The 23,690-nt window shown below is 39.2% G+C and overlaps 1 protein-coding gene across 1 annotated transcript; it reads right to left on the bottom strand.

The window, feature by feature from the left end:
* Positions 1 to 6,137: 6,137 nt before the first annotated feature.
* Positions 6,138 to 9,878, bottom strand: LOC130736075 (uncharacterized). Its single transcript, XM_057587927.1, has 7 exons — positions 9,870 to 9,878; positions 9,520 to 9,572; positions 9,351 to 9,440; positions 9,124 to 9,156; positions 8,572 to 8,595; positions 7,865 to 7,944; positions 6,138 to 7,753 (listed from the first exon to the last, which is right to left on the bottom strand). Exons 1-7 carry the CDS (start codon positions 9,876 to 9,878, stop codon positions 6,138 to 6,140), a joined length of 1,905 nt encoding a protein of 634 aa, XP_057443910.1.
* Positions 9,879 to 23,690: the final 13,812 nt, after the last annotated feature.

Genomic DNA, 23,690 nt, shown 5'->3' on the forward strand with positions numbered 1-23,690 from the left:
TAAACATTTCAATTAAGAAAATTGAAGAAATGAAATGAAAAGAAAGCAAATCAATTTTAGGACATGAATATGACTGAAACAAGAATCAATGCAAGAAAAGAAAAATATTATTAATACTAACCTTAAATGCAGGGGTATTTCGATGCTCCAAAAACTTCTCCCATACATCTTCTTTAATATAAGGATACACTTCATACTGAGGAAGGCGATTGGGGTTGGGGTTAGTGATATAATCGGAAGTGAGTTGTGTCTTAAAAGCTCTCCATCGGTCCCCCATATACTTCAACCATTTTTTCTTCAAATCACACTTATTTGAATCATCACTTTCTGTGATATCAAAATGAAGCTATACACATAAAAAAGTTGGTGTTAGTACCAAAGAATGGGTAAACAGTAGTGAATTAAGAATACAACAATAATACCTTAAGATCATCCCAAATTGAATTTTTTTGAGTCTACATCTACCAACCGCCACTCATCTATTAAAATACTACAAGTACTTCGAGCAAGATATGTTGCATAACTCCTAAACTCATTTGAATTTTCACCAATACAATCCCCAGTTTGTGGATCAAACTCAATCTTCAAATTCACACCTGTTTTCCGAACTTTGGCAATTTTAAGCATCTTAGTGCAACCTCTAACCATTCTCTTTTTATCTTCACTAGACGAATGATTAGGTCCACTAGATGAAAGAGGGGTGTTGGTTGAATCAGCCATTTATCTGTTAATAGAAAACAAAAAGATTTCAGAATCAAAGCACAAATAAATGCAATAATATAAGCATCATAAGCATATAAACGAATGACATATAAACTAATTAATCAAATAGATATAACATGTGGCATACATGGGTACTGAATTTACTAACTTATTTCAACAAAGAATAGAAACTCACTAGCTCTCCCATATCCCTTCTTCATGATCCAAACGAGTAACTTGCACATCGTCTACTTCATTTTCTTCATTTGAGGTAAGCAAATTTGTTGCAGAAGACGGAATCTCAGAAATATGAAGGGATTCTTCACTACCATGTGTGGTTTTTGGTTGTAGAGCCACCGACCACCTTTTGTTAGAAGGATCTGTGACATAAAACACTTGTTTTGCTTGGGATGCCATAATGAAAGGTTGGTCCCTATAAGCCACCTTGGAAAGATCAACCAGTGTATATCCAAATTCATCAATTCTTACACCATTGGAAATATCAATCCACTTGCATTTAAATACAGGCACTGTAAATGTAACATAATCAACCTCCCAAATCTCTTCAATCACCCCAAAGTACGGTGTAGATGCCATTATAGGTCTTTTATCTTTTGAACTAGAGAAGTGCATGGACTCGGCCACAACCATAACCCCACTATTTTGCATAGTACTTCTATCATCTTTTGATTTTGTATAAAAGGTAGTTCTATTAATATCATAAGCACTCCATGTAACACCCCGATTTCGGTGGCATCACTTTAGTAACCAAAAAGAAAACTTAATGCGGAAAAACGTGAATATTTTTTTTTCGATGATATAAACAAGACTAAAATAAATATAACGCAATTGCGAAAGACAACAGAACTAATATACAATATAAACTACAGCCCCCGCTGTAAGTAGCAACCTCGTCACGAGTAACCTCCAGTGACGGAAAGTAGTAGAAAGGTAACGCCCGTAGGCAATATGTACAAACTGAAAATAAAGGCTAAGTGTCCGCAACACAAACCTCAAAAATGAGAATAAGTTGACCCAATGGCCTGAAACAAGACCTCCTAAGTCCAACCAACTCTCTGTGATTCCCGTAAGGAAACCACACAAAAAGTTATAGGTGGGAAACTACCCTGTCCCCAAAGAAACAAATGACAGTCAGAGCTACGACTCTACTCCTACACTAATCCTATCTCGAGGAGCTCACACTAACACTCAGTCCTACGTGCTAGCATGATCGTCGTCTGAATCAGAATCCAGAACGACCAAGTCTATGTACGCCATCCGTCCTCCTCTCGCTACCGCGATGCGCTCCTGTTCCAGCATCACAACCCTAGTCGCCCCCCGAAGGGTGAACCATCGTGAATCAGTCCGCCATGGACATCTGACAAAGGGCGTAGTCCGCCAAAGCACACATAGAAGACGCGAGGGTCAACTCCAAAGAATTACGTAAATAATAGCACCGATAGATACAGATAATCTAATAGCCACTTAGGCTTATAGCTAGGGATAACATCCTAGGGTTGCATATTCCACCATGAATGTAACGATAGTAATAACAAATAGCATGCATCAAATAGAATTAACAATTATCAATCACACTCAGCAACTAAGTCAGTATGCATGTTGCATGAAATGATATGACGGTTAACCCAGTTAACCAAATGCATTCCGGAAACGGATGGACATCAACGGATCAATCCTAGCACCAGCAACGGTGGGACCATTTCTGCCCGCGTGCCTCTTACTCCAACAACAACGGTAGTTAGATCAGCCGTAACCCGTAGGTCTGCCATTTCGGTCTGCTACAAGAGTCGTCTACAAACGCTCTTACACGGAAATCCGGGTCTTATGACCATTTTGGAAACCGACGAAGGTCCGGTAATCACGCTGTGTATTAACCTCCTATGTGTGCATGAATGCAATGTGATTAGCCAAACAACGCCTCCGACCTCACTCGACACGTCGCCACGTGTTCTAGCTAACTTAATGTCTCTATAAAGAATACCCTAAGGTAAAAGTCGATTCTGCGACAAAATACAATAATCATAAAATGAGTGCAAACACTCACGATAACTCTTCAGGTCATCAATGCTCTCACGAAGTCTCACGCTTCAGTGGAGTCTCACACATTCACAAAGTCTCACGCTTCAGTGAAGTTTTATGCTTTCACGGGGTCTCACGCCCCAGTGAATTTACACACTTGCATGAAGTCTCACGCTTCAGTGAAGTTTCATGCTGTTCACGAGGTCTCACGCCTCAATGAAGATCCATGCTTTCCACGAGGTCTCCCGCCTCAGTGAAGTATCACGCATTCACAAGGTCTCACGCCTTAGTGAAGCTTCTCGGCTCATCCCTTGGATGGCTAAACAAACTACTCCCAGAGCACAAGAGTATCAACATACTCAAAACTTCTTAACATTCTCAACACTTGGGATCCGACGACACTTCTCGCTTTCCAAAACTAAGATTTGCCTCCTAAGCTTCCTTTCGAGTGTATTATCATTATTTGAAGATTTAGAGGTTGTTTAATGTCTTATAAGTTTTCTTTACAAAATAATATCCTTTTAGTCTTATCGCAAATCATATAAGTTCTCGGGATCTCCTAATCCCCAAATGACACCAGAGAATGTCTCGATCCATGAAACACCATAACAAGGCCCGAATCTCATTCGTCCTATCAAACTTTCTCAAAACTCTCAAAATAAAATCGGCATGACCTGCCCGCTATTCTCACTACTCAGAATCACAGATATCAGCGAAAGACATAATTAAATCATCACAGTCAACAAACATGTCATATATCAATACATCTCAGAATAAACACGTAGCACTTAGCATAAAAGCATGCACCACACATCCTAGATTACCCACATAGCACATAGCATGTAAGTCAATCTCAAAAACAGCCAGTAGGTGAATCATCTACATTGTCAGCCGAAGCCTCAGAAAATATTTTTCCCAATCAAACACAAACAAGTGCATAAACAGTAAATCAATGTCGAAAGCATCGACCCTAAGCATTAACTAAAGATTCAGTGAGTAGCCCTCACCTGCAGATTCTCCAGGGTTGTCCTCGAAAGTTCCTTCACAACCAGCTCCTTGTTCTTCAGAGAAATCCTCAAAAGAACCTTTAGAGTAAAACCACAAAATTCTATCAAAATCTATCGGAAACTAAGCTATCAATACTCACTAAGGTTACACGAAGTAGTACATACTCCGAGGTACGATAATCTAGCGCGAAAGGACAAGTTTTTGAAAAAGAAATTTTCCTCCTCCCCCTCTATAGCTCTCGGCCACTATTCACAAATAGGTGGGTCGATTTTTCTTCGATCAAACTTGGTTCCTATGCTATCATTAGCCGTAACTAAGGGTATTCTAAACTCGGAAAAATTATCGGATCGAAAACTGTCGCAGGGGTATTTTGGTCAATATTTTTAGCTCAAAAATTCAAAACTGAAATTTCAAAAAGCAAATTGGATGAGGACGTCACCAACGACGTTTATGACGACTAATCCTACTAGCACTAAGCTAAGGCGATAGTTTTCAGTCCAAAGGACGAAGCTTTGCCCCAAAATGGGTATTTGATGCAAAAATTGATTCCGGCGGAATTTCGGTGACATTACGGAAAAACTAATCCGACAGAAGTGCTCTTGGGCACGTAGGGAAGATGTTTAGACAGAGAAATCAAGCTATTTGGACAATTTTCCAAAAACCTCAAAACTTTGAACTCAGAAAAGTCTAGAGAAAAGCTATGGAAAAGACGATCAGAGGTAAGGATTAGCGACTATACCTCGGTACCTTGAAATAGCAACTGTTGGATCAACGATCAAGCAAGAATTGAACAAAATCTCTTCTCCTTCTCCTCCTAGCAAACTCACGGCCTTGGGTGGGTTTTTGGGTGAGTTTTGTGATTTTTTTCTCATTTCTTGGCTATATATAGAGGTTGGCAAAACGCGGGAAAATGAAAGTTTCGCGAATCTGATTTTTCCGGCTTCATTCTCCGTGAATTCTAAGATATGTTTTGGCGAAAGAATTCCAAAACTAAAATGAGGTCTCCTTGTATTTTAGCGACTAATGCAAAGTCGGTGTAAAACTATTTTACCCGATAAGTTGCTTTTTGCATCGAATGTCGGAATAGAAAACTTCCTTCTGAAGAAAGATCGAAATCATCAAGAGAAATGGGTGTACGCGTGTAGAATCTTCATTTGAAGCTCTGAATAGAAAAAGTCTTCATTGTCGGTTGATTCTAGGGTTTTTGAACTATCAGGGTTTTGGTTTCGGCAAACTTCCGATGATTGGAATCGGACGTTCGTAGATCCTAGAGTTTCGTCTCGAAACGCTTGTTATATATGGAATAAGAGAAGTTCTAACGTTTCTCTGAAGATTTTTGGAATTAGCTTCCATCGTGCCTATAAGTGAAAACTAGCTATTTACTAGGGTTTCTGCCCTAGGTTTAAGCGTGTAACGATCGTGCTATAACTTTTATCGATCATGATGCAATCCTTAGACTTTTCCTGAACTTTCTCCTTCATAATTTTATTTCATTTAATAAACTCTTGTTCAGGTTTCCTTTCACAATACGTCAAACCTAATCGTAAATGGAAATCTCTTTCACTTATTCTAAGCTTAAAAACTTGGGTCTTACATTAGCCTGTGACACCCGGGGCTGACGAGGGCGGGGAGTGATCGCCGGTGCAGTGAGGCACGGACAAGGAGCGGCTCCTGGCAGGCTTCTAGGCGGAGGGTCACAGGAATGAGCCGATCTCACACCCGAACAAGAGGTATTCCGAGATTGTGTAGGGATGGACTATACAGTTGAGGAGGGCATAAAAGATTTGATTGGTACTACTCATAACAACAAGTTGCAACTTCTTTTCGGGAGCCCAACTCATAAGAACTCCATGGTTAAGTGTGCTAGCCTTGGAGCAATATTATGATGGGTGACCTCCTGGGAAGTTTTCCCGGGGAGTGCGCGAGTGAGGACAAAGCGCACTGAAAAGACTCGTGTTGTTACCGTGAGGCCAGTCGTCAGATCGGGATGTTACGCTCCAAGTCATAACATTACATTTAGGCTCAAATGAGAGTCGTTTTATTGTATTAGAAGCACTTTCATCATTAGGAATTCTTTCTTTAAACCATTCAGAGAAACTCTTATTGTGCTCTTTTAACAACCCTATTTCATTCATCTTGGGGTATTTTTCCTTTATAAAGCTTTTGTGGGCAGATAAGTAAGGTTGAACTTCATCAGTGTTATTCAATATATACAAATGCGCTGGATGACGTACCTTCCAAGTCATGCACTTGACATTTAAACCTTGTGTACCCTTACCTTCACATCTTCCATCATGACGAGACTTTGGAACCCCTATAGCATCCGCTTCTGACAAATAGTTTGAACAGTACTCAATAGCTTCTTCTGCAATGTACCTTTCAACGATCTAAGCTTCCAGACGGTGTGGATTCATAGTATACCCTTTTAGTATCTTCATGTACCGTTCTACCGGATACATCCACCTTAAACAAACTGGACCGCACAATCTAATCTCCCTTACCAAATGAACAATCAAGTGTTCCATAATGTCAAAAAATGAAGGAGGAAAATGCATCTCCAACTGACACAAGATGACTGCAGCCTCATTTTCCAACTCGTCTAACTTCAATGGATCAATGACTTTACTACATATTGCATTGAAGAATAAGCACAGCCTAGTTATAGTTTTCCTAACTTTAATAGGCAATATTCCACGAATAGCCACTGGTAGTAGTTGCTGCATCAGAACATGAAAGTCATGAGATTTTAAGCCAATTAACTTGAGATCTTTCATTGAAACAAGTCTCTTGATATTTGATGAGTAACCTTGCGGTACTTTGATACCTTGTAAACACTCACAAAAACTTGTTTTCTCTTTCTTAGACAAAGTGTGACATGCTGGAGGCAAATATGTCTTGTTACCTATCTGTTGTGGAGTTAACTGTTGTCGTATACCCATTTCAGCCAAATCTAAACGAGCACTTAACCCATCTTTTGTCTTGCCATTAATGTGAAGAAGTGTGCCAATTAGACTTTCACAAACATTTTTCTCTACATGCATCAAATCAATACAATGTCTTACATCAACACTTGACCAATATGGAAGATCAAAGAACACCGACCTCTTTTTCCATACATTTTTTTCAGCAGGCTTCTTTTTTTTCTTTCCAAAGATAACCTTCACATGTTGTTGTCGTTGATAAACTTCCTCTCCAGTCAAGGGTTTTGGCGCAACACCATACTCTGATTTTCCGTTGAAAGCTTTCTTCAATTTACGATATGGATGATGACGGTCTAAAAATTTCCGATGCCCAAGATAAACGGTCTTCCTTCCATGATTAAGCTGATGGTAACTTGTATCTTTCTCACATATAGGACACGCTTTATGCCCTTTAACGCTGTAACCAGACAAATTACCGTATGCCGGAAAGTCGTTGATGGTGCAAAACAACATGGCACGCATATTGAAATGTTCACCAGAATACGCATCAAGAACATCAACTCCTTGCTCCCACAACAATCTTAAATCATCAATCAATGGACTTAGATAAACATCTATGTCGTTTCCTGGTTGTTTTGGGCCCGGAATCATCATAGATAACATCATATATTTACGCTTCATGCACAGCAAAGGAGATAGGTTGTAAATTATCAAGAGAACAGGCCATGAACTATGGTTACAACTTAGACTACCATACGGATTCATTCCATCGGTAGCAACTCCAAGTCTAAGGTTTCTCGACTCTTTGCCAAAACTTTGAAACTTCAAATCAATTTTCTTCCATTGCAAAGAATCAGCTACATGGCGAATTTTTCCATCTTCATTTCTCTCTTCTGCATGCCATCTAAGGTTCTTTGCGTCATTTGCATTAGAGAACAATCTCTTGAACCTTGAAATTATTGGTAGGTACCATAACACTTTTGCAGGAGGACCCTTTGTGCTCACATCATCACTGGAATCACCATCTTTCTTTTTGTATCGTGACGCCTTGCACTTCGGACAATGATCATAGTTTTCAAACTCTTTTCAGTATAAGATGCAATCATTAGGGCATGCATGTATTTTTTCATACTCCATCCCCATCGGACACAATACTTTCTTGGCTTCATAATGACGATTCGGCATTGTGTTACCTTCAAGAAGCATTTCTTTCAACAATCCAAGCAAATCAGTGAAACTTTTATCACTCCATCCATTTTTATCCATTTTTCGCCTTCAAATTAAACAATCTTAACACAGCTGATAACCGTGTAAAGTTTGTGCATCCCGGGTACAAAGATTCTTCCTTGTATTTACATAAAGTATCATACACATGCGCTCTCTTAAATGATTCTTCTCCAATATCATGTATCATGTCTTCCAGCCGATCATCCATATCTACACATACTTTCTCTCTTTGTGATACACTTGGCATTACTACTTCACCATGCCATATCCATTGTGTATAATTTTGACAAATCCCTCTCCAAGCTTAATGGTCCCTTATTTCATCCTTAGTAAGTTTTGGGTCCCGGTTCCCACAAGAAACACAAGGACATGGAAAAAATCCCTTACTGTTCGGAAGATTCTTTTCAACAAATTCTAGAAATTCAACCACTCCATTATCAAACTCATCACTTAATCAATTAGCTCTCATCCAACTACGATCCATAACTACGTTCTGCAAATTATCACATACTAAATTAAAGAATTGTGACCCTAGAACCAAACTCATCAACATTTTTCAAATGATAAGCTAAAGACAACCTAAAATAGTTTTAAAGTGAATATTAGATAGGTAAGCTTCTACAAAGTACCTTTCAACTCAGCTGCTACTGTTTTTTCAACTCAAGCTAAGTACCTTTCCACAACAGGTGCCAAGCTTCTGCAAAGTATCAAAATAAAGGTAAGATAAAACAAAAGCAAATGGAGTCATTACAAGAAGGCATCACAAACCCAAAAGAAAAAGACTATCTAAACTAGAAAACAAATGGCACAACACTGCCAGCAAAAGAAAAGTAAGATAAAAACAAAAGCAAAGAAACAAGACTATCAATACTATGATGGCTTTAACTTATTCTCAATTTAAAGCCAAAAGAAAAAGACTACTCTTGAGCTCTCACAAACAGCAACAATAATTGGAGACAACAGAATTTTCAGCAGAAAAAGACTATCAATACCCTTTGTTCTTTATGTTCCTTTAGCCTCGACCTCATAATCATAATGAGAGATATGGACATTCATTCTGCGAATTATGACAGACAGGATGTCAAAAAAGCTAGAAGACTAGCTTTTCCTGTTTTTATTTATCCCCATTTAGCATCAAATGCACAAACGAAACAATACTAGCAGCAAGCACAACTATTATAGTTGATCAGCATGAAAAAAAATTGCTACAAAAAAAGGAACCAACCTCAAGAACTTGGCTCCACTCTTTACCCGATAACTGCAATTTCCATAAACAAAATGCACTAATAAGTCAAAGTTGAACAGAACCAATCAATCATTTAAACATGAGATATTAAACTTCAAATGTTAAGCACAAGACATTGAACTATTTTCAGTGTGAACAAGAAGCTATAGACTAATGTTTACACTAGAAGAAAAATGAAAAAAATTCAGGGCAGGTAAAACTATAACCTTATTACCTTATTCAACACTATATCAAAAGGACCTTGGTCTGAAAGAGGCCTATTATGGTCAATAGATACAAACAGTATGCCCTTGTTCCTGCAGCAAAATTTGTAGCAACCATAATCAGTAACCAAATCAGACCAGTATCAGTGAAATCATCAATTTCATGGCTAACCCAGTTGCTTGAAATTTTTCCTTTTCAGCTAGAACAGTTATTTTTCTAGATTCCTAATAAAAACAAGAAAAATTGGCAAAAATATATTGTAATTATTAACTTTCCTCATGTGCATAATTGAATTGGGTACAAGTAACCAAGGAAGTTTCTTAGTTATTCCAAGGTGCAATATAGAATTTAGACAACAAAAGTTTACTGCGCATGAGAATATACAGACTAAATTCTCACATATTTCTGTCTTTGTTGATTCATCTAGGAGCTAGACTTGTGTGTTATCCAAATCTAAAGCATTTGATAGAAACCAATGCTTTTGATTGATTCTCAAATCCATACTTTCTCTCTTAAAGTACACCACGCATTTTAATGAAATGAATGGTTTATTTGGCAATCATTAATGGTGAAAACAATTGCTAAGCTAGTTGCACAACCAAAGTGCTCCCAAACACAATCCATGAAGCAAACTTAAGTAGCAGATTTGTTATTCCATTATGTCAAGAAGCAAGTTTAAAAGTTTCACCAATGATATCACATCTACTTGGGCTAAAAAGCAGGATGAATATGGATACAATACAATGAACCAAAACCATGTCCACTACACATTACACAGCCTTTCACATACAGAGAAAAACATAAAGATGTATCTGGAAAACAGAACAGTAACTAAAATTCATGAATTGAATGTATCTACAAAAGAAAGAAAGAAAGAATTCAAACAAACTTGTGCTTTATTTCAACTTCACAGCAGTAGTAGCACACTACTACAAATTACAATTTTAGGGTCAATGAAACAGGGAAGGAGAAAAATTGTAACGCCCCGATTTCTCGAGTGTTACACAGTAACTAATTAACTAATTTTCATAAAGAGTTTTCGTCGATTCACTTATTAATCTTGAATTAATGATAAAAGTTAAATTTTACAAAATTCTCGAAACTTAACCATTTCAAACTTGCGGAAATAATCATCAACGTAAACCTCAAACTTTATTAATCATTGAAAAGAGTATGAAATAAATATCCGGAAGAAAACTTCAAAGTAAATTACATCAAGTTAAACTATCTCAACTAAAATAAAGTAATGGTTCAATACTTCCAAAACTCGGTACTCTCAAACCAAAAGAAAAATGGATGTCTCACAACCCAACCATATCCTTGGCCCTTTCCTCTTTATCTTCTTCCTCTTCATCAGAAGTGTAGTCGTCATCCGGTAGTGGCTCGTCACGTAGCATCAACTCCCAAGAATGAGTCGTCGCCATTATCTTCACGACCATCTACCCCCCCCCCCCACCCAAATAAACACATAGCAAACAAGCAGGGTCAGGTCCAACAAAAAGAATGATAATGACAAAATCAACAACAACATAATATAAGTACATTATATGTCTTTTATGGGAAAGAGTAAGTTACTAACGGAATCTCACATCACACAACCCACCAATCCTGCCTTGGCCAATCACTTACATCCGCAGATGTACAATCACGTGAAGCTACAATACTTCACAAAAATCTCATGGTGACCGCAGTCAACCAAACACGTGGAGCCGCAATGATCCACAAAATCTCTAGATGACCGCAGTCAACCTTTTCACGTGGAGACCAACAGTCAATCCACAATTCTCCCTCGCGTGCAAGCCCATCGTTCTCATGGACTATAGTCTACACTAGACCTATGCCCATATTATTCACATTTACTTGCAAGCGAGTTAATTACACGTTTCTCTTTGTTTAAGTCTCTAAAGTCAACCTAGAGTCTTACATCAACATCGCATAAATACAACAATTAAACGATCACAGACACATCGGGAATTACAGCTAGATGAGCGACCCTTTGAACAATTTCCAATAATATCACAATTCACGTAAGGCATAGCATAAACTTACACTTACGCATGGCACATCATGGCATAAATTATCAAATAAGGTAACATAAGGCTTATGCATGGAAAACAACACATTTTCGCAACTTAGCTTTTTGGACAGCAGAAACAACGTTCATTGAAACTAGTCTACAGAATGCGTCCTCCAACAAAAAATCATGTATAATATCTTTCTGGAAATCTATTTTAAAGATCTACAACTCTCTAGTTAAAATCATTTTCATTTGAGCCCCAGAATTAGGTGATATTACTCCTTAAAGTTTCTGTCCGACACAGGGAAAAACAGCAGGTATGGCAGTTACCCAAAACGACCTACAACACACAATACTAGACCAAAATTTATGATCTTTATATGCCTGGAAAGCTCTTTCGAATATCTACAATTTGTATGTTAATCATTTCTTTATTTGACGACCAGAAACAAGTGAAAATAGGACCTGAAGTTTACTGTCCAACACAGAAATCTGACAGAGAATGCATTTGCCATCAATTTCGTTTTAGCCATTCTATTCTAAGGGTTCTAAGTCATCTACCAGCATCAAATATAGTAACATGTTCACAGTGTAACCCAATATCACATGGAAAAAGTCCAGCACACATCGCATATTCAAAACCTCAAGCACATCAATCAAGTTCATACATAAAATCATGTCAAAGCATGGCAATATGGCCTAGACATGCTACCCAACTCCTAGGACCAGCCCTTACCTTGGCTAACTTGGTGAAAAGGAAAAGGTTTTGGTGAAGAAAAGGTCCAAGAACGCTGCTGTCCACGTCCCCTCACTCTCCCTCGCAGCTCTCTCTCTCTCGCAAGGTTCTCCCTCTCGCGCGTGCGTCACTGGCGGTGGTGGCGGCTTGATCGGCGGCGTCTCTCTCTTGCTCTCTCTCAGATTTTCACGTGGAGCTGTATGGTTTCTGTTCTTGTTCAGAATGAGGGGAAAATAAGGGTTTTCCCCCCTTATTTCCCATGCAACCCGCGGCCTCACACACATGTGGGCTAGGGTTTCATTTTCTTTTTCTTCTTTTCACTTAAGCCGGCAACCACCCTTGACCCATTAGTAATCACCACTTAACCAGGTCCAAATTACAGATAGGCTCCACTCTTTATAATTAAAACCCAATTAAACTCGGAATTAAAAAGAAAATACAACACTTAATCCGCTGGCACATTACAGCCCGACCCTTTCTCAGTAAAATTCGAATATCTCGAGCTACAGAGGTCGGAATGACCTGATTCCACTTCGAGAATTTTCTACACTTAAAGGGCTACAACTATCATGAAGGAAGGTTTCCCAAATGAGGTCGTTAAGACTCTCTAAAAATTCACACAAGTTGACAGACGTAAACTGTCAAGACTCAAACTTAGCCAAAAGTCTCATTTAATTCAATCTATCACTTAAGCATTACATAGGTAAGTCTAGGGTCTTACAATACCACCCTCCTTAAAAATAGTTTCGTCCTCGAAACTACTATAGGAAGACATACCACGCTTCCATTGCGCACTCTGATATTCCCTACAAATTTCCCAGTCGTCTCGACGCATAGGTTATTGTCCTTAGTCTCATCTTTCTGGTCTTCACGTGACATCTCTAATGGTCTAGTTCCACATCATTCTCACAAAGGGAATTCGTCTCTCCTTAACGTTCCTTTCATAGTCCAACACCAACTATCATTCTGATCACCATTTTCCAATATCAAGTTGATCAGGCTCAATATCCAAAAGATGGCAATCAGGAAAAATATTTGGTAAGGATGTTCAAGTCACTCTCATTTCACTGTCTATAACCTAGACACCCGTCGTAGAACCTCACGGAACTCTTCCGTTAGAACACGACCCGAACTGCCTCACAGCAGTCACATAAAACAACAAAAGTTAAAGTCAAACAGGTGTTATGCTCATGCTGGTACACGCTGGTCGGCGTCCCGTCCAGGTGATCCAGATGCAACATCAACAGCTCAGACACGGGAAAATAATCTTTTCGGACACTGAGCTCAAAGGTTCCATCCACCAATTCACTCATTCAGTAGTTCCATCCACCACCTAGTCCATTCGACGGTTCCATCCACCATCTGGTTTGTCCGATCTATGGTTCCATCCACCATATACGATCGTTGGTTCCATCCACCAATCCCGTCTATCCTGATGGTTCAATCCACCATCTCGGTCTGACCGATGGTTCCATCCACCATTCCTGCTTCACCGATGGTTCCATCCACCATCTCATCGACCTTGATGGTTCCATCCACCATCTCAATCGACGCACTCCGTTCACTGGCTCCATCCGCCATTTCATCGACCTTGATGGTTCCATCCACCATCTTGATCGACGCACTCCGTTCATTGGCTCCATCCGCCATCCTTTCTTAGCCGATGGTTCCATCCACCATCTTTGCTAAGTAAGGAAAAACAAAATCGAGAGTGTAACACAGTCACACAAATCACCACAAAAACATAAGGAAGACATTGACTCGGTCAGTGTTCTTCCCCGCCTCTCTGACTCAACAATGAGCCTTCAGCACACCAAATCACATCACACACATAAATCACAGACCATTCACAAATGAAATAATATCAAATATGATTTATTTTACCAAGTCTGACACAAAGTCTAGATGTGGTCAGGCGTGTCCCACTTGGAGCGTCGATTCCAATCTCAATCTTTGGTAAGCGACAACGCTTAATTAAAACATCCTTTCAATCCCTCACTTTTCTTCGATCTTACCAGTAGTGTCAGCACCTCAAGGGTGACATACAAGGCAACAACAACCCTTAGATATCTAGCAATCATCTTCAGATAGACCTAGATATCACGCTCGTACTAGGGCACTAGGCGCCAGATCCAAGTCCAATTGACCAACCGTTTATAAGCTAATCATCATCTCAATATCTAACAATCCATACGTCATCTCTTGTTTCAGAACTATCCTCATTCAGGCCTTAAATCAATATTTCACTTATCCACAAGTCAAATTATAGTCTATTTTAAGTCTGAAATCTCTGTATAACTCATAATTCATTCCCTTCAAGATCAAACCAGAAATTGTGCCTCAAGGGACTTAGCCCAACTTTCGCTCCCTAGATTTTAATCTTCAAAGGTTCAACTGCTATCATCACAACTAAAACCATTAAATCTCTTATTCATACCTGTCTCTCAACTCTCAAGGACAATCTTAACCCCTAAGGTTTAAATCTAGCTTAGTCAATCTCACTTAGTAATCCTAGCACATTTCTCTGAAATCCATATCAACACTCTCATGTATTCAACTTATGCTAAAACTTTCTTTCTCTAGCTTGATCACTATGACACCAATCAACTTCTTACTCTCTCAATCCAATTCTAATAAACTTTAAGTCCTACACAATTAGGACAAGAATTTATGGACTTAAAATCTAAACCTTCACCGAGTTCGCACCAATAATGTCCTCTAACTCTTCAACACTTTTAGATGAATATTCATTTCTTAGCACTACGACTTCTTCACAAAGGGATCAAACACCTAACAAACTCATCACTCAGATTTGACCAACATCTATCAATTCCTATCAACCTTTCTATCATGGTCCATCACCAGCTATAATTTTGAAGATCATCACCCTTCGATATTAAGTCGATTAAGCTTAATATGTCGAAGATGGAAATTTAGAAAAAAAATCACTGGAAAGGTCAATGAGTCCCTATCATCCAGTAGCCACATAAATTGAGGTCCTATCCAAAAGATTCCATTTCTAATACTTCAACCTCAAAAATTATGTACCCTTGACATCTCATCTCTGGATTTCATATTTCATTCCACTAAGATTCATCCTTAGCTTCTACCTTCGCCTTTTGACACGTCAAACACGTTGATACATACTCGACTACTCGTTTCTTCATCCCAGGCCACCAAAAATGAAGTTTTAAGTCTTGATACATCTTCCTCATTCCCGGATGAATACTCAATCTACTCTTATGACCCTCATCCAAAATCAACTTCCTCAAAATATCTTGACAAAGAGTCAAACACATAATCTCAAGTATCACGGCAATGATACTAATCGCAGACATTCTCACAGCCAAGCAAACATCTTAGCAAACAAGTCTACCCAATCTCACCGCGAAGTTTTGAAAACACATTTATCAAAACAAAACACCACGAGTTCGAAAACTCGTAAGCCCAAAACCCTTAGTGCTTTGGTTTCTCAACCGGAGCTCTGATACCACAATGTAACGCCCCGATTTCTCGAGTGTTACACAGTAACTAATTAACCAATTTTCATAAAGAGTTTTCGTCGATTCACTTATTAATCTTGAATTAATGATAAAAGTTAAATTTTACAAAATTCTCGAAACTTAACCATTTCAAACTTGCGGAAATAATCATCAACGTAAACCTCAAACTTTATTAATCATTGAAAAGAGTATGAAATAAATATCCGGAAGAAAACTTCAAAGTAAATTACATCAAGTTAAACTATCTCAACTAAAATAAAGTAATGGTTCAATACTTCCAAAACTCGGTACTCTCAACCCAAAAGAAAAATGGATGTCTCACAACCCAACCATATCCTTGGCCCCTTCCTCTTTATCTTCTTCCTCTTCATCAAAAGTGTAGTTGTCATCCGGTAGTGGCTCGTCACGTAGCATCAACTCCCAAGAATGAGTCGTCGCCATTATCTTCACGACCATCTACCCCCCCCCAAATAAACACATAGCAAACAAGCAGGGTCAGGTCCAACAAAAAGAATGATAATGACAAAATCAACAACAACATAATAAAAGTACATTATATGTCTTTTATGGGAAAGAGTCAGTTACTAACGGAATCTCACATCACAAAACCCACCAATCCTGCCTTGGCCAATCACTTACATCCGCAGATGTACAATCACGTGAAGCTGCAATACTTCACAAAAATCTCATGGTGACCGCAGTCAACCAAACACGTGGGGCCGCAATGATCCACAAAATCTCTAGGTGACCGCAGTCAACCTTTTCACGTGGAGACCAACAGTCAATCCACAATTCTCCCTCGCGTGCAAGCCCATCGTTCTCATGGACTATAGTCTACACTAGACCTATGCCCATATTATTCACATTTACTTGCAAGCGAGTTAATTACACGTTTCTCTTTGTTTAAGTCTCTAAAGTCAACCTAGAGTCTTACATCAACATCGCATAAATACAACAATTAAACGATCACAGACACATCGGGAATTACAGCTAGATGAGCGACCCTTTGAACAATTTCCAATAATATCACAATTCATGTAAGGCATAGCATAAACTTACACTTACGCATGGCACATCATGGCATAAATTATCAAATAAGGTAACATAAGGCTTATGTATGGAAAACAACACATTTTCGCAACTTAGCTTTTTGGACAGCAGAAACAACGTTCATTGAAACTGGTCTACAGAATGCGTCCTCCAACAAAAAATCATGTATAATATCTTTCTGGAAAGCTATGTTAAAGATCTACAACTCTCTAGTTAAAATCATTTTCATTTGAGCCCCAGAATTAGGTGATATTACTCCTTAAAGTTTCTGTCCGACACAGGGAAAAATAGCAGGTATTACAGTTACCCAAAACGACCTACAACACACAATACTAGACCAAAATTTATGATCTTTATATGCCTGGAAAGCTCTTTCGAATATCTACAATTTGTATGTTAATCATTTCTTTATTTGACGACCAGAAACAAGTGAAAATAGGACCTGAAGTTTACTGTCCAACACAGAAATCTGACAGAGAATGCATTTGCCATCAATTTCGTTTTAGCCATTCTATTCTAAGGGTTCTAAGTCATCTACCAGCATCAAATATAGTAACATGTTCACAGTGTAACCCAATATCACATGGAAAAAGTCCAGCACACATCGCATATTCAAAACCTCAAGCACATCAATCAAGTTCATACATAAAATCATGTCAAAGCATGGCAATATGGCCTAGACATGCTACCCAACTCCTAGGACCAGCCCTTACCTTGGCTAACTTGGTGAAAAGGAAAAGGTTTTGGTGAAGAAAAGGTCCAAGAACGCTGCTGTCCACGTCCCCTCACTCTCCCTCGCAGCTCTCTCTCTCTCTCGCAAGGTTCTCCCTCTCGCGCGTGCGTCACTGGCGGTGGTGGCGGCTTGATCGGCGGCGTCTCTCTCTTGCTCTCTCTCAGATTTTCACGTGGAGCTGTATGGTTTCTGTTCTTGTTCAGAATGAGGGGAAAATAAGGGTTTTCCCCCCTTATTTCCCATGCAACCCGCGGCCTCACACACATGTGGGCTAGGGTTTCATTTTCTTTTTCTTCTTTTCACTTAAGCCTGCAACCACCCTTGACCCATTAGTAATCTCCACTTAACCAGGTCCAAATTACAGATAGGCCCCACTCTTTATAATTAAAACCCAATTAAACTCGGAATTAAAAAGAAAATACAACACTTAATCCGCTGGCACATTACAGCCCGACCCTTGCTCAGTAAAATTCGAATATCTCGAGCTACAGAGGTCGGAATGACCTGATTCCACTTCGAGAATTTTCTACACTTAAAGGGCTACAACTCTCATGAAGGAAGGTTTCCCAAATAAGGTCGTTAAGACCCTCTAAAAATTCACACAAGTTGACAGGCGTAAACTGTCAAGACTCAAACTTAGCCAAAAGTCTCATTTAATTCAATCTATCACTTAAGCATTACATAGGTAAGTCTAGGGTCTTACAAAAATGGACTCAATTTAGACCAAAACAACCAAAGTGCCAATCATCATGATGTGAAACGAAACGAAAACGATGGATGCTGGAAGAAAATACCAACCAAACATTGTTATTATTGTTCTTTTGCCCAATTTCGTAACCCTAAAAAAGAAGCTTAAAGCAAAAACACCATTGTACCTGAGGAGGGCGTAGAGGGTAACTGAGGTTACGTGAGGGAAGGCGCGGCGGAGTCGGAGGGCGAGGCGGTGGGGCTGGGAGTCGGAGGAGTCGGTGGAGAAGAGCGCGTAGCTCCACGGGGAGAGGAATGACAAGTCGAGGTGAGTGATGTGGTGGAAGGAGGTCGGGAGACGGTGCAGGGCACCTGCGTTGCCGCGGTTCTGGTCTTGCGCTCCAGGTGGAGGAAGCTCCGGCACACAAAAGAGAGAGAGTTCCGAGTTAGAATCTCACGAGAGGTGATGGTACAGTGCGTTGTGAGCGAGTTCTAGAAGAAAAGAGGGACTTAGGTTTTTTCGTGAATGTATGAACTACTTTTCACATCGGTTATAATATAACCGATGTGAAAAATAAATAAAAAATACTTTTCCCAACGGTTATTTTATAACTGATGTGAAAACTAAAGAAAAGAGGGACTTTTCCCAACGGTTATATTATAACCAATGTGAAAAGTACTTCATTGAAATTTCAAAAATGCCACCGCATATAGTTTTCACATCGCTTATTGTATCACCTGTTGTAAAATATGTTTACTAATTACTTTTCACATCAGACATATTTCCAACTGATGTGAAAACTCTCATAAAAGTTTACTATAATTTCAATATTGCCACCGCGTTACCTTTCACATCAGGTATTTCATCCACCGATGTGAAAACCCTGATGTGAAAAATACTTTTTCTAGTAGTGAAATATCTTACTTGGAGCTTTATTTCTTGGTCACCGGTTGGCATGGATAATTGGATAAGTTGAAAATGTTAATTTCCCCTCTCTGCTGCTTTGTTGTGTAATGTGATTTTCTTCTGTTGGGTGTAAATGTGGGATCATTATGGTGCTGGGTTTTCATGGCAGTGTTTAATCTTCAAGCAACTCATTGCCTTTATGTATCTGATTATTTTCTTTTTCTTCTTTTCCTTCTTTGTGTATTAGGTCTTGTACTTCTAATTCAATAACATTTAACTAATTAAAAAAAAGGAAGCACATCAGCACATGGCTCTCTAACATTTAGGACTTTATTTGGTAAAACTTTGATCCTGTTTCAACTCAGTTTTCGTTCATCTCTTCCTTGATTTCATTATTTTCTTTTCCCACAAAATTTTCACCCAATTAACTATGCCAATTAATTTGTGATTCTGTTTGATAGTTGCAACATACATTCATCCATACATAAAGAAGGGGCTTTATTTTCAAGATATGTATAGTTTTTGTTTCAACTTTCAATGGTGTTGGTATATTATATATGATGGAATTAGAAGAAGCAGACGATGAAGATTGGGATACTAGTCAATACTGGCCACACCCTCAACATAATAATAGTGGTGGCAAAGGTGAACTTGGTTTCCAACAGAGAGGCTATTAGAGAGTTTTAGAAGGGTAGTACTATAATGAAAGTGATCAGAAAAGTGGTGGTAAAAATGATATCTACAAAAAATTAAATTAAAATACTTTGCCCCTCCAAATGTTATGGTCTAGTTCCGCCACTGAGTGCCTCGATCTTTCTCCAAGTCAGTGAAAATGGATTGGATTATGGAACTGTTGGAGAGTAATTTTGAACCCAAGTCAAAGATCTACAAGGACCCTGCATTGATCTATATTTTCTTGATGAACAATGTTAGGTACATAGTTCAGAAGACCAGAATCTCGGAGTTCCAGATTATGAGTTAGTTAAAGAAATTTCACCTTCCAGCCTTGACAATTGGTGAACAAAAAGAATAAATGGTTGAATGCGAAGCGGTTGAAGAAATATTCATAGTATATTTTTTCTTTGGAAATAAATTTCTTATAAATGAAGAAAATGCTCCATGTATTAGCATCTATCTCGTGAATTTATGGAGCAAATAAGAGCATGCGTAGGAACAAGCAAGAGGATATAATTTTCTCAACTCACCATGGAAGCAAATCAATGAAAATTTCCTTCACCTTTTTACTCTTAATTTAATTTATGTGTCCATGATAGCTGAAAATGAATGCAATACTTTGATGGAGTTGTATGATAATTTGCAATATTTAAAGGATTTAATGGAATTTTCAATAAACCCCGAATAGAACTCGGAGTTCGAATGTGTCTAACAAAGACTATAATATTGTGCTTCTTGGGAAATAGCTTGAGTCTTTATTTTTAGTTTTAACTTTTAAGAATTTTTGAGTCATTATGTGTAGTAGAGTATCATGCATTGCATATGTTAGAGAGCTTGAATAATTGAATTTCTGGTAAAAATGGACTTTTTGTGGCACTTTTGAGCCATCCAAAAGCGGCAGATACAGCAAAACTACCGCATTAGCCTTTGACAAAAATGACGTGTGCTCTCTAGTTTTTGCCGTGGCTGCGCCAGCTCTATTCCACAAAAAAATCCAAAACTTGGACTTTTTGTGGCGCTTCAACGTTAATCTATCGCAGCAGTTCTACACTTTTACTAATTCCCCTGTAGTCTCTGCATTGTTTAAAAAACGTAATTACCTATTTTTTTTAACGTTCAAACCACCGTACTTAACATTAAACAACAGTAGAAGAAGAGCGAGAGGATTGGTCATCTAACAAGATTGAACCTAGACCATAAGGACACTCGTCAATCCATACATTATCTGGAAAAGAAAAAGCATAATTTGACATAAAACCAGCGGCCTTATTAGAGTGGCGCTTTACATGAGCAAAAGAGTAAAATCCCAAATCAGATACAAACACTCTGCAATCGGCCATCACACTATGCATATATGACATAGCCCGTGCACTAGAATTCCAAGCTTTGGGTGAGCAAAATGCAATCTGTTTCAAAGAGGGTGTTTGTAAATCCCCAATCCTTGCACCTCTGTATTGCCTACTTAAAGCCAATTGCCTCAGCTAAGGAAGGAGAAAGCTGAGTTCCTGGCCTGTGACGTGCAGCGTACAAAAGGTCCCCTGCTGAATCCCTTAACAACAGTCCAAAACCAACGCCCCTTGCCTCAGAAACCGCAGCATCAAAATTCGATTTAACTGCGCCAAGTGGTGGGCGTTGCCATCGTGTTTTCCTTCCCTCTACCGCTTCCAAAGACCTTGATGCTAGTTGATCAGTCGCCGGAACCACCATTGACATAACCAGTTGCAAAGATTGGTAAATATCAAGTAGGTTCGGGTTAAAGTGCCACCGATTCCTATGCATCCAGATGGCCCAAACTGTTGCAACAACAAATCCCACTATCCCATCATCATCCACGCTCAAGAACTCTCTCATTCATTCGCGAAAAGAACCATGGAGATTTGAGGGGAGCCAAATTGATACATGAGAAGCAAACCATACTGTTCGCTCTTCCCTACAGGAAAACAGAGCATGAAACACTAATTCGGGTTCAAGACCACATACAGGGCAAACGTCATGTTCAGTTATCCCACGCCGGAACAAGTGTGTTGGCCCAAAATATTTGGCCCAAAACGCATGAAATTTGGCCCAAAGCGCATGAGGCAGTCGAGTATGGATCAAGAGAATTACGAAGAAACGCCAAGTTAGGGGAGTAGTCGAATTCGACAAAGGGACACTGGTAACCGTTGCTACAAACACGGGCACATTTAACACGTGCAGCATTGACTGGGTCAGTTTCTCACCACGATGATCGAATACGTGGCCAATAAGCAGTTGAAGCAGTTGAAGAACACGATCTCCACCACCATGCATGAAACTTCCGGGGCAAGCATCAGATCGTGGGGAAAACCAGACCCAATAAGGAAGAAAACCGCCAAGGACACACGGGACATGAAGCTCTATAAATAGGAGAATCCAATTCAGGGTTCCCAACTCAGCTCTAAAAAATCACTAAAAAGCTCTCATGTCCGCATCAAAGAGACTCAACGAGCCTAACGTGATCATGGAGGAGTATGTTGCCGAACCAGCCATTTACGATTCCTGCACTTAAATTTTCGAATTTGTGGTTGTTACTGCGAATTTATGAGTTTGAATTTGTGTAAAGCTTTTAATTAATGAATTTTACCTTTAAGCACTTTTGATTGTTTTGCATTTCGTTTTCGAATCTTCATTTCTTTTTATCCTTTGACATACGGTTGTCGAAAGCCCAATTTCACACGCGCTTTGGCAAGATGTTTTCCCAAAAGAACCCTTAATTCGCTAAACTCTTAAACTTTTTCCAGTCGAACTTGGAAGATGTTTGTTTACCAAATATCACGGTAAATAAAGAAATGCTTAACCGGAAGAATATCCTGCCCTTCTCTCCAAAGAACATCACAGCAGCGAGGGGCACATTTGATTCTCCAAATCTTCTTCCACAAGGAATTGTTATCGTGAGTATTCATTGAGGAAGAAGGAGCAGCTTGTGCCTGAGCGTTCATAAGAAACCGGTATCCTGATTTCACAGTATACTCGCCTGTAATTGAATCGACCCATATGAATTTATCAGGTGCCAGATAAAAGAATGGGGAATCGAGCAAACAAGCCTCGCCTCATGCTCATGGAAAAGGGAATGGACCAAATCAGTCATCCACCGTGTTGTTGATCAGATCAGATACGATGTGCACAATGTTCATTAAAGGAGGGGGAGCGAATCAAAAAATTAGAACATGATGGTACCAATCGCTGACCCCATATACGTATTTGAGATCCATCACCAACCTTCCATAGACCACCGTTGTCAATTACCCATCTCGCATTAAAAATACTACGCCAAAAGAAACTAGCCTTATAACTGATCCTTGCTTCATGGATTGAAGTGTTGGGAAAGTACTTAGCCTTTAAAAGCTTAGCAGCAAGACTATAAGGCCGAGACACAAGGCGCCACCATTTTTTGCCTAAGAGGGCCTTATTGAAAGCAGTAGTGATCCAGAATCTCAATCCACCACACGGTTTAGGTTTTGCCATATTCTCCCAACTCTTCCCGTGAAGAGGTCTTTTGTCCATATTTCCTCCCCAAAAGAAACGACTAATCATCCTCTCAATCTGACGACATATCCCTTTTGGGAGTTCAAAACAACTCATCACATAGGAAGAAATAGCTTGCACCACCGCTTTGATTAATGTTTCCCTACCTGCTCTAGAAAGTGCCTTCTCCTTCCATCCCTTAAGTTTCTTTCAGAATCTGTCTTTGACAAAATTCAAGACTTGAGACTTTGATTTACCAATAATAGTAGGGAGTCCAAGGTATTTCTCAAAAATATATGTTGCCTTTACATTCAAAAGCTGTGTGAGCTCATCCATTCTCGTAGAAGGTACATTTCGGCTGAAGAGGAGTTGAGATTTGTCAAGATTGACTTTTTGTCCAAAAGCAAGCTCATAGGTCTGAAGGCTAGATGAAATTTTTTGCGCTTCCTGGATAGTGGCTCTTGTGAATATAATACTGTCATCATTGCCTTCATAGGTGAGATAAAGTTGGCGCACTCCTTGCATTTGGGGTACCATGGAAGGAAGAGTTC

Source organism: Lotus japonicus, chromosome 2, assembly GCF_012489685.1.
Source record: "Lotus japonicus ecotype B-129 chromosome 2, LjGifu_v1.2".
Classification (NCBI taxonomy): domain Eukaryota; kingdom Viridiplantae; phylum Streptophyta; class Magnoliopsida; order Fabales; family Fabaceae; genus Lotus; species Lotus japonicus.

What these genes read in the sequence shown, in the direction of transcription:
- LOC130736075 (XM_057587927.1), bottom strand. An exon ending in GTGTTGAATAAGGTAATAAG is followed by an intron (nt 9,157 to 9,350) that starts GTTATAGTTTTA and finishes TGGAAATTGCAG; the next exon opens with TTATCGGGTAAAGAGTGGAG. An exon ending in AGTGGAGCCAAGTTCTTGAG is followed by an intron (nt 8,596 to 9,123) that starts GTTGGTTCCTTT and finishes GATACTTTGCAG; the next exon opens with AAGCTTGGCACCTGTTGTGG.